Here is a 12,386-nt window from a genome sequence, read left to right on the forward strand (position 1 = left end):
AAAGCAGAACACTGTATCTTGAGACAGACATAGTGATTTCAAAGGGAGAACTGTTTCACTTCTCTGCTAGCACAATTTCTTAAGATCATGAAAGCCAGATTTGTAGGTGTTCCCTTGATGGTCTTCTTCACTCATCAAAAAGCTAAGGCTTAAAATGCAGTAAGAATACTGGAAAGTGTTTCAAAAGTCGTCCATATCTCCATGTTCTTTGGCAAGCTGGCGAGGTGAAATGCAATCTCCAGCTGCAGCCCTCCAGATGTTTTGGCCTACAACTCTCATGATCCCTAGCTAACAGGACCAGTGGTCAGGGATGATGGGAACTGTAGTCCAAAACATCTGGAGGGCCGAAGGTTGGGGGATGCCTGTCCTACACCAAGCTGCTGAGAACACTTTCCCTATGGGAGCATTATCTTTCACTTTTAAAATGCTGATGTCAAACACACATTGCTCTTTTAATATGTATACATAATCTGAAGTAAGAAAACTGAAACAAGTCAAGACCTACACAGCCAGACAGCTCTAGACTGTTATTGAGAATTCCAGTTTTCCTCTGAAACAATCCAGAAAAAGACTGAAGCCGATGAGAACAAAAACACTGGCTGAGACTTAAGGAACAAAACTCTTCATGAACCAGACTAGGAACTGCTGCCTCAAAAAAACTCCAAACACCACTGCATGTATACACACTTCTTTCCAACACATGCAGACTTTCATTTCTTTGCATTGTGACTATTGTTTTAAAATTGCATTAGTTTCTCAGGTTGTTACTTCAGTCATTATGCACTAGACGGTGGCAAAACACACACACACACACACACAAAATACTCTCAGCTTCTGCTTGGGCTCCTTGGACTTCACAATTTCACATTTTACACCCCGCAGCATTTTCTGTTGCATGGTAACTTTGAATCATGTAGTCATCAGAAACAAAACCAGATTATAGTAGGAGAAGATGGCCATCCAAAAGCTACATTGAAAATAAACGGTGCTGGACAGAAAGAAGTGGACACTCCAAAAACTCAGCAATTTAAAAACACCACAAGGTCATCCATTCACAAAACAAGCTCTTAAGAATCAGGGGTATAGTCCCATTAATGTGGCAAGAGAGCACTGGATATAAACAAAAGCCGAAATCATTATCTGCAGTAGTCTTTGCATCAACATGCTTATCAATATAAAAATAACAAAAAAAGTTACAGTAAATGGGTGATACCCCCTAAGTTATAAGAGTACACCCAATGAAATCAATGGACTGAAGTTACTTAATTGATTTCAGCAGGTCTATTCAGAGTAAGAGTAACATTAACTAACACCCAATGTGTTTAGAAAACAGCTATTTTATGTTGCACATCATCACAAACCTCTTTGTACAAGGACTGTGGCAACTCACTGCGCAGATGTGGCATTTGGAATTTAAGATAACCTGCTCAAGATCAACCAAAAATAAAAAAGGAATCCATTTCTTCTAATATTCCCCATTAATATATTTCATCAAAAGATGTTATAATGAAAGGAAATAGAGAGCTGAATGCTTTGTTGGTATTTCTAGTCTGAGTTGTTGTTTCTTTATTTAAATTGTTTAAAGCCAGAAGTGTAAAATGCCTGGGCAATCCTGCGTACAACATAAAAAATAGATGGCTCAACAGTGTTTTTTAGGCACCAATGTGAGTACTAATAAAGGCTTAGATGTGCACAATGTACTTCTTTGATAGGATAACAGGAAATTTTTTTTAGGTTTCTGCTAACAAATTAAAACAATTTGTTTGGTCTGAGTCTGTTCATCGTTCCCTTCTCTACAGAGTTGCAAGTAAAATGCTGTCTCTGTAGCAAAGAAAGAAAGAAAAGAAAATGGCCCACGTCCTTTTTGCAGTCCAAATATAAACTGAAGGTGGAAAAAGGAGAGGGCAAGAGCATGGACAAGGCATGGAATAGTTCCAGTATATAAAAGGCACTTCCCAATGTGGGAAGCAAAAAAAAAAAACAAAAACTTCATGAGTCAATCTTGCTATCTTCTTCTGCATGTTTTTCAATATGTCCCACAGCATCCTAGAGAGAGAGAGAGAGAGAGAGAGAGAGAGAGAGAGAGAGAGAGATTTCACCAAATTTCTACCAAGCTGTACAAACAATACTTCTACACCCATGTAAAGATCTAAGCACTTTTTTTGTTTACTTTTGTTTTAGGGCAGCACTCTAAATGTTGCATTACACAGTAGAAGTGGGGGACCTTAGTGTAAATCACATCTTCCTTTTTATCTATATTTAAAACTGTGCTATTTGCATCTAGACTTAAATCAGACCCAACCTTGCTTTTCGTGTAGACCCAGTCCTTTCTCCATATATCAGGGGCCATCAACAACGTGTCCCTACAACTTCCATCAGCCCCAACCAGCATGACCAAATTATTTTTGCTAAAACATTAACATGCTGTTTGTTCATCCATCATAACAAAACAGCAGGTATCCATTGTACCTCAATTGTTCCCTCTCAAACTGATGGTTTAATCCAGCTTCTTCTGCTACGTACCTGCTTGGAACATTTCCGAGAAGTGAAGAAAGCATCACAATTCTTCCAGCGACATTTCAGCGTTTGAAAATTTGGATTTGTATGGTCATTTAACAAATGCTGTTTCAGGTGGTCCACAACTCCAAATATCAGCGAACACCCGTGCCACTGGCAAGAGAGGTTTTAAGACAGACATTAGAGAGATAGAATGACAATGGCATCAAGGCTCCAAAATCTATTAGGACAAGAGCTTTATTAGGTCAATCAAAATGTCACAAAATAGTGTGCAAAGTTTTAAGCTCTCTATAATTATTCATTGGGCCTGATGGTAAATAAAGTGGGAATCAAAAACTGGCTGGTGATGTAGCCAGAGTCTGGAATGTCGGAGGCAGTAGAAGACATTCATATGAGGCTATGTTATGCTACCGTTTCCTTTTGTGCAATTTGTCCTCAGAACGTCTGCAATCTTGCCACATGACCCTTAGCTCTTCCTACCTCAAACCCCGCTTTGTTTACCATCTAGCCTGATGAAGAGTTCTGGAAAGCTCGAAAGCTTGTTCACAATCTTGTAACATTGATTGGCCTTACATACAGATTTTGGAACCAACAAATACATTCGGCATGGTTAATGCTAACAAGGGATGGAACAGGGGGTCCCATGCAAGCCTCCCCCCATGTCCCCGGATACGTCAGCTGCTCTTGAGATCTTCACATGATGAGTGAAGATGTCTATATAGAGACTGAAAGTGTATTCAACTGAATGCGCCTGGAAACTCTCCCTCTTAACCTGATAAGGCAGAGTTCCATCTAGCATAGAAGTTTCCTTGTGGCTCAATTGAACACACTTACAAACTATGTTAGCACAGACTTTTGTGCTAATCTCTCAAGAGCATCTGGAAAACCCAAGGGAGGGGTTTCCATGTGTGTCCCTGCCCCATCTAACCCTTGGATGTGGCTCATGATGTAAGCCATTCTAAATGGACTAAATGGAACATGAAAATCCTTTACCCAACAACGATAATTCTGCATCAAGTTGAGCCGCACAGCTTGGATACTACCATCATAGCAGCCAGTGTAGATCTGAAAAAGAGAAATTGATTTAAATGGTAACAAAATTAAAGCATTCAAGGAAAACTAACATGCTAAATGTATCAATCAGCACTGATAAATTTATAATGTCATCTTGAGCTGAACATTCCTGATTTGATCTGCAGGAGTTTACAAATCGGAGTGGGGAGGGGGAATGGCTTATTTTTTTGATTCGTTACTCTTTCAAAGAATCTGTACACATGATAAAAAGGGGCCAATATTAAATCGCTTTCAGTTTCAATAGTTACGAAAAAGTAACAGCTGTTTTACAGTATAGTCACATTACATGTGCATTTAACTTGTGCAAATTCAATTGTATGTGCTCAGCTCCAGCTTGTAGTTTTCTGCGTAGCAAGACTTCTCTGGGGTGTTGCAGTAGCAACCCGGTTCCCTCAGGTGTGACAACCAATGGGGAAGGGGTGGGGTGGGCTGAGACAAAGTCAGAAAGGAGGCAGACAGAAAGAGATGCAGGCTAGAACGGAACTGCAGCTTTTGCCTGTGACTCTTTGTCTGTCTTCCTCTGCTCAAAAATCCAGAGAGTGCTGCTGCCAGTCAAAGCAGACAATACAGGCTACGTAGTCAAATAATCTGCCCTGGAATAAAGCAGGACAGCTTTGTATGCTCCCAAAGACAGCTACAGATGTACGCTTGTGTTCTTTCAGGTGGAAGTGTCTCATGAGGCACTGCTTGGGAAGTCTTCTGACATCTGAGGGCTTTTGGTGGGGGTGGGTGCTGAAACACTCTATCGTTCCATAGCAGCACCAGTCCTGTGGAGAATGAGGTGCTCCTCCCACCAGAAAGAACCAAGTATGTAGTTAATTTACATAGAACCACCCGCAAAGCAAATGAGAAGCAGGAGCCACTCCTGGATAACCGCAACTGTGGATAGAGAATCACTGATTTTATGGAAAGTGAGGTATTCGTTACCATGCTCTTGTGAATGGTCATGCACATAATCATATCCGAGTGTCCTCCGTAGACTTGCAAACGATCATGGGACTTGGGACAAGAAAAGAAAAATGTTGTATTTTAATAAGCTGAGAGTTCAGCATTCATTCATTCATTCATTCATTCAAAAAAGCAGCTTATAAGGAGAAGATGCATGAACATTATGATAACCTTCTACCTCCTGGGGTGTCCCATGCTCCAGAAATGTACCTTACTCTTTCTATAAAATGCTGCTGCCTTCTGGCAACAGGAGGGTGAATGAATTAGATTCCCTCTAGAAAAGTTTCTAAACTATGGAAGGCTTCTGGGAAACCTCACAAACTTTTTGAGTGCATGACAAACATGTAACACAAACCTAAGAGTAAAGATACATCTAGCGAAGGATTGTGCTGCAGGAACAGGCCACACAGCAACCGCACAACTTTTGCAGGACTTCCTAATTAATTGTTAAAGCCCAGCTTGGAACTACAAGGGATGTTCCAAATTACATCTCACCAAGCCAAAAACTGTATGGGTTGTATTCCACACAGCGCTAAGGAGAGTGTCCCGTCAGTGCCAGTATTTCCGCCTACCCAATAGAATTATCTCCCCTCTCCTCCTCCCGTGTGCTGTTCTTGAAATTGTCCTGATCCTCTGGAGCAGATCTGGAGAAGGCGGGGGGGGGGGGAGGAGAGGGGGGAAGTCCTGTTGTGCTGGATTCCACTAGGAGAGGAAGAAGCTTCAGCAAAGCAAAGGACATCACTCCCCACCTCCTGCCAGCAGTGATATGTCACTACAAACAATAGAAATTAGAATATCTTCTTTTTTTACCTGTAGCTCATAAACACGAACACATTTGTCCAAGCAAGCTGTTAACATCACTTTACCCAGGATGTTCACGACTGTCACTGCATGGTTGTGTCCTTTATAAATCCGCACCAGCTCTCCCGTCTGCAACAAGATAATCCGCACTACATAAGTGGATATGCAAGTGGCAAGCATGTAGACGTCTTGCATTATTTCCATCGCAATCCAAATCATGTCTATTCAGAAGCAACTCCTCCTTAATTCTACAGGCTTACTCCCAGGGAAGTAAGCTTACAATTGCAGCTTATTTTTTATTTATTTTTACAAACCACTCTTTCCTCAACAGAGCCCAGGGTGATGCACAACGCAAGACAAACAACAAAATAAATCAACGATTAACTAAAAACACACACACCCTGCAACAAGTCATTAAAATACAGAAGGGGCTTGCTAAAAAATATCAGGGGTTATAGCATCCTCCAAACAGAGGACAAGATATGATGCTGATGAACTGTGCTCTGCAAATATTATCAAGCCTTTATTTTACTATCCTACTAAGGTGGGTTGTCATATAACTTTGTACAAAATAAACAGCACACACCTTGCTGGTTGTAAAAAAAACTGTGCTGTCCTTTAGAACAATGTCTCAAGCCCTCTGGGGGAACCATGGCTATTTGTACACCCTTTTCAACTGACATACTTTGCATACGTCTTGTACTCCAGTACAAAATTTAGTGTGAGAAGAATCCCTTAGGCTGCAATCCTCTGGAAATAAGTCTCAACGGGACTTTACTTTTAAGCAGATGTGGTTAGGATTCCACTGTAAGACAGCTAAATATCCCTTTAGGAAATCTGCAGAAGTGGTTAAGAATTTGGTTTCATTAAAGTAGCGTTACAACATTTTCGAATCTGCAAAGTGAATGATTTCATCAAAAGCGAGGAGGTCTGAAATGCTTCCTGTTTCAAGATTCAAATGGAGTAATATTTGCTCAATTTTAACCATATAAGCAACTTACATGTATATTGTGGGCATGGACAGACTGGTCACTGGAACCACTGAAGACCAGATCATTCACAACCTTTGAAGAGACAACCAGACAGGCAGATTATCCGCAACATTTCATCCACAGATAATGGCTTTCTTTCACCCACACTCTCTTTCACAGTTAAGGGCTACTGTGACAATCCAATGCAATATGTCACATTGAAAAATGCATTAGAAAGGCTGACAGAGCACCAGTTGGGAGTTGAATTGGGTTCAAAACCCAAAACAGCCAAGGATTCAGTGGGGAGCCTTTTGACAAATCACTGCATTTCCGTCTCAGCTCCTTATCAGGGCTATCTAGTTATCTATCTATCTATCTATCTATCTATCTATCTATCTAACCTTGTGGTATTTTTTTTGTTTTGTTTTGCTTTATACTTTACAAAGTTACTATTGTACTTCACTAGATTGTAACCTATTACAGTATTTGTAAGAATGAATTCCAAATATCATTGAATTTGTCCATGGCAAGTCTGTGTTTATGTGCAAATTGTTCATATGTTGCAAGTTTGTAGAAGTGTTTGATCCAATCGTAGAAGGGAGCCACATTTTTATTTTTCCATTTCATCAGTATCAGTCTTTTTGCTGCGATAAGGGAACAGAGAGTCTACTTATACTGCTCTTTTGTAAGGTTCCACGTGCAGGGTATATAATTCAAAAGGATATTTTGCTCTGTAAATGCAAGGTTGTTCTGTACAGTTCTGTTGATAATTTCAGTTAACGTCTGCCAAAAATCTTTCATTATAGGACAATGAAAAAACATATGTTTTAGAGAAGCATAATATCTATTGCATCTCCAACAGTTAAGATACCTTAGATAGCTCTTTTTTAAACAAACGTAATGGGGTCCAGTATATTCTAAATATTACTCTTTGTTGCAGCATTATTTATAACTAAAAGCAATTACCAACAACTTTCAAAGGCTGCCACGAAAAAGGAGAGCATAATATTCACTCTGACACTCAGAGATGGTCATTATCATCACCACTTTATACAGCACAATCAAACAACAGAAGGCCAGCAAGGTAAATAGTGCAAGTCAAGGCTGAAGGAAACTGTGGTGTTTTCACATTGCAGTCAAAGAGGAAGGACTGTATTTTTGCAAAGTTGTATCTGACAGCTACACAGATGGTAACAGACTGAACATGATGGCCAAACGAAGCAAGCCTACCCCAAGGCTTTGTGCCTGAGCAAAAGGGTGGATGGTGATGTTGTCAATGGACACTGAGCTTATACAAGGTGAGGAAGGTTTAGAAGGAAAGGTGAGGGGTATTGGGGGATGGCAAATTTGCATCTATGCAGAAATACTGGATAGTCTGCTGTGGATTATGGAGTATAGAGGTAGAGCTGGGTTTCAGCACGTTACCAGCGGTACCAAAAACCGTGGAATTTGATGAAATCACCCAAGGACAATGGAGAGACAGAGACAGAGAGAGATGTGGAGGCATGAAAAAAGATTCCTGAGAGATCCCAACTGAGATGGGGCAGCAAAGCAAGAGCTCTCTGGAAATGCTGAATGAGTGATGGCCATCATGAGAGGCCCATATCTCAGTGGTAACTCACATGCTATATTATAAACAACTGGAAGGGAGAGAGGTTCTTTTACAAGCTTTGAACTGCTGCCAAGAAGCAGGGAACTTGCAAGAGAAGTCTGCCCACACAGAGCGTTCCTTTCAAGTTACTTGCCTTCATACAGAGCACCGTTTTGCTATGACCTTCGAGGGTTCGAAGCAACAAACCATTCCGGGCATCTCGCACACTGATTGTACAATCGTAGGACCCCACAATCAGCAACTTCCGTGCTCCTTCCTGAGCTGTGGCAAGACAACTGATTGCCCTAGGAGCATGGCACTCAAAGTTATCAAGCGGTTTGTTATTCTGGAAAAAAAAAAAAACCACACACATACACACAGTAGGAACACAGTCAATGTTTCCTTACTAATCCAACTACATACTAAGACAGAACTATCCAGAGAACACACTGGAAATGCTACAACACTTCAAATTTCCATTTTTTTTTTTTAAGATTAAGGATACTGGTTTTGCTCTGAAGTCTCAGATGCCTTATTTGCTTTGAATTCTCTGTATGCTTTTATGGGGTGGATTCATCTAAGAAACAGAATTTCCTTAGCCGCCAGTCCTACCCACTGCCCTTGGAGTATGTCCCACGGAACTTAATGGGTCTGAATTCTAGGTAAGGACTGCACTGTCAGAGAGTCTATGGAGTCTTCCCATGGCTTGCTTTGCACGTCTGCTTGGTTTCTGCTTTACTTTTGCAGCCACAGAAGTCAAGCTGCAACAAGTTGCACTCAAAACCCTAGTTGCCCTATTCGGCTTACCACGAGTACTGTTTCATAATTACGTTGCTAATGCTGCTTATATAATTATTTTTAAACGTTTCAGGATAAAATGCTTCTCTGTAAAATGACTTTCAGAAATCAGTTTCAGAAATACGGTGCAAGGAATATATATGAAGCCAGTGAAATTTACACACAGGCCGGATCTTAAGGATTGGTTTTCTTAGAAGCCAAACAATGCCATGGTTTAGTGCTAAATGAATAAACTTAGCCACTTCCTGGGCTTGTGACACCTCCACCCACCCATGGCCAAGGAGAAGGAGTTCAGAAGTTTTTGCATTCCCTGCAAGATTCAGTTTAGGGAACTCCTGAAATCTTTGCTAAGTCCCCAAATCTAGCACTGCTCATGTGACTGCACAGCAGTGCGAGCAGCTATTTATGAGTGTAAATAACTCAACACCGGCACAGGTTCTAATGGAATATATCCCTTTCGTACTGACCTTTATACTGAAAGTGGCCACGCTGCCATTAGCAAGTCCGGCATAAAGAATTCTCCATCTACTGTGCAGGCAGAGTATACGGTCGTCCAATTTAATTTGATCCACAAGTTCCCTACTCTGGTAGGAGGAAAACAACTGTTAGTATACAACTGATTTTTTTCACCACCATCTTTCAATAAGCAAACCTAAAGAAGAAACTGTGAAACTAGTTTTGTTTATAAATCAATTTAGTTATGAGAGGCTCTTCCAGTTTGGAAGCAAGGAAACAAGCCTTTGGCTCGTATGACACAAAGCTACAGGCCCTCACTCCAAACGGCCCTCTGGGAATCAGTGGATGAAGTAAAAACCTAAAATGTGAACTTAATTGGACAAATATTCCCTTTTTATGTGGAATTCTATATAACCTGGTTCACTAAAATGTGCACATTTCAGTCTTCTTTTAAGTTGTCTTCACATCTGTAACCCCCTCCTAAGATATAACCGGCTTGAGTGAACACTTACCTTGATGTTGTAACAATTTATATTGTGGTCACTGGAGCCCGAATAGAGCACTGCATTCTTCCCTGTTGTCTGAGTCACCAGGATGCAGTTCACTTTCGAGGTGTGCCCTTCAAAGACACCAACACACTTCCTGCTCTGTGAGAGGCAGAGAGTTACAAGGTTTAATTACTCAAATCATCATCATCATCATCATCATCATCATCATCATCATTTGTATGCCGCCTTTCCACAGTCGAAACTATGCTCAAGGCGGCTTACAACATGACAAGATTTACATAATTACAAACAATAAATAAAAAAACAATAAAAGTCATAAACAATAAATAAAACACATCAAAAAGTACACAACCTAATGGAAACAATTTCCACATAAATCAGAAGATCTAAAACTAAAGATACAATATCAATAACAGCAACAAGCTCTCTCAACTCCCCGTAAACAATACTCCAGCCCAAGAATCTGTTCAACAGCCTCAGCTTTTGTAGCTGGAGTCAGTCAGCACTCCACTCTCCCAGGCCAGATGGGAAAGGGCCAGCAAGGCAGGGTGCAGGTCTTCTGGGGCTCACAGCCAAGATGGTCTCATTTAAAACAACACAGATAAAAATTAAAAACAATTTAAAAGAGGAGCCCTCTCTGCTGAGCAGCAGCCACAGTGTGAAGCCTGTCAAGCCCCGTCCGAAGCCAGGTGGAAGGAGGCAAGGGCAGGGCCCTAAGATAGTAAACAGGGTTACCACCCAACTACTGTGGCTTCCAAACCAATCGCCTATTTCCTGCTTATGTGCATTTAGACTCGTGAAAAGAAGCATGTGGCAAGGGCACACGACAGCCGTGCATAGAGACCTCCAAGTTGCACTTCCCTGGTTTGTATTCTCAAAAACGCACGTATTTGTAACATGCAGCCATTCAAGCACAAACCTATTAATTGCATAGCTTATCAGAGGCTGGTCCGAGAGATACACATCTCAGACTGCTTTTCATTCTTTATCTTTATGAAAGATGAATGTCATTGCTTCAGCCATCTCCCTATCTCCACGTTAAGCAAGTTAACGTGGAAAATGGAATTCAGTGTTCAGCCGTTTTGTCAGGCTCAACTTACTGACCTAGTGGACTAACACCATGAAGCTGCTGTATGCTGCAACACATCATTGGTCCATCCAGCTCAATACTGTCTGCAATGACTGGCAGCAGCTCTCCAGAATTTCAGATAGGACATTCCCTTCTAAATGCTCTATCACTATGTTACTTACAGGAAGAAGAGTCCATATATTTTGTTGTACCACATTGACAGTTTTGGAGCTTAACTCACTGGCAAAAATTCCCTTTTCCAAGGAGGAAGATAGGTATTCATTGCTAAAACACACTTCTCACAGACTCCTTCTCCCATCTCAAATCTTGATGCCATTTTGCTCTGCTTTAGTTGTATTTGTCTGATCTAAGCCATGCTCGTTTCTCAATAGTTTCAGTGGCTGATTGTTGCTTCAATAGAGCTTATGGGGGGGGGCGGAGTGACTCTAGACTCAGAAGGCAGCAACACACTCCACAGCCAGCCTCTTTAGCCAGTCTACTTACCACCAAGTTATATGCATGGATGGTTTTGTCTGCTGAGCAGGTGTACAACAAATTCCCAAAAATCTGAATTGCATTCACTGAAGCTGAATGACCCTCAAAGGCCCCTTCCGTAGGTTCTTCCTCTTCGCCTGTCTCTGAGGAGACTTCTGTCAAATGCAATTGTCAAAGCCTTCCGTTAGCTAAACATACTGCTCATAACACCACGGTAAAAGAAAACTGAAAAGAAAGAAAACATCCACTCAAAACTACCAGGTGCTGAACTAATGAACGGTATCTCACTATAGCAAAACAAACAAACAAACAAACAAACAAACAAACAAACAAACAGCAATAGAATAATAACAACCACCCCCTCCAAAAAAACCTCCAACATATTGTAACTGTAATTAAGCTCCTTGACTGAAGGAGTAAGAAAGGGAGTCAAGTTGAAAGCTAGGGTGGGTGAGGAAATCACAATATGAAATGAGCTACCTCATAAGTATATCTAAACAAGTCTTTGGCTTAAGAACACATTAGGAATAAAATGAGCTTGACTCTTGGCAAGATGGAGGCACTGTGGGTGAACAGCTCCTGTTTCTGAGAAATGGATTAAACAGGCATGTTTTTAGCAGGCACCAAAAAGAATACAGTGGAGGTGCCTACTTGACTACAGCTCCCATTTTCCGCAACCACTGGCCATACTGACTGAAGCACCACAAAGCCCATGTGCTTATTTTTCCATTAGAAAATATATATATACCTGATGAGTTTTTTGATCCTCTTATTGAAGATATGGACGTTTGAGTCTCAGCCACACTACAGAAGATAGAGAATGCCACAGCTATTACAGAATGCTAACACAAAAGGACATTAATTTAAAATGCTTGGCTACAAGGCCTTGTAGGGGAAATGTGTATAGGGAAAAGGAACATAGCTGATCACCAGGACCATGAAGCAGCAATCACAAAGCACTCCGTGACACTAAGTTTCCATTCTCCAATAATTATTTTTCAATTATTTAAATGTACTTCAGTATGGAAAATTTCCTGCAATCTCTTTTATGGTATTTATAAACCACTTCTTTGCCCAAAGGTTCCTGAGGCAATGAACAAACTCAAAATAGAGAGTACATCACTAAGAGTACATCATAAATAGATTTTTAAAAACAC

The 12,386-nt window shown here is 40.8% G+C and overlaps 1 protein-coding gene across 2 annotated transcripts in view; it reads right to left on the minus strand.

Annotated features, from left to right (window-relative positions):
• Window positions 1–1,551: 1,551 nt before the first annotated feature.
• Window positions 1,552–12,386, minus strand: part of ZNF106 (zinc finger protein 106) — a 39,638-nt gene continuing 28,803 nt past the window's right edge. Inside the window, exons 12-22 of one of the 2 annotated variants that reach the window (XM_033145932.1) lie at window positions 11,978–12,033; window positions 11,239–11,384; window positions 9,669–9,803; window positions 9,168–9,284; window positions 8,057–8,248; window positions 6,342–6,404; window positions 5,350–5,469; window positions 4,519–4,590; window positions 3,511–3,582; window positions 2,524–2,670; window positions 1,552–2,046 (exon numbers count right to left, since the gene is read on the minus strand). In XM_033145932.1, the coding sequence (XP_033001823.1) occupies window positions 1,990–2,046; window positions 2,524–2,670; window positions 3,511–3,582; window positions 4,519–4,590; window positions 5,350–5,469; window positions 6,342–6,404; window positions 8,057–8,248; window positions 9,168–9,284; window positions 9,669–9,803; window positions 11,239–11,384; window positions 11,978–12,033 (1,177 nt within the window). In that variant the 3' untranslated portion in view covers window positions 1,552–1,989. Of the gene's footprint in view, window positions 2,047–2,523; window positions 2,671–3,510; window positions 3,583–4,518; window positions 4,591–5,349; window positions 5,470–6,341; window positions 6,405–8,056; window positions 8,249–9,167; window positions 9,285–9,668; window positions 9,804–11,238; window positions 11,455–11,977; window positions 12,034–12,386 lie in introns of those variants that run through there. The other variant, XM_033145940.1, reaches the window with a different exon arrangement.

The sequence above is a fragment of the Lacerta agilis genome, chromosome 1, assembly GCF_009819535.1.
Source record: "Lacerta agilis isolate rLacAgi1 chromosome 1, rLacAgi1.pri, whole genome shotgun sequence".
Lineage (NCBI taxonomy): Eukaryota > Metazoa > Chordata > Lepidosauria > Squamata > Lacertidae > Lacerta > Lacerta agilis.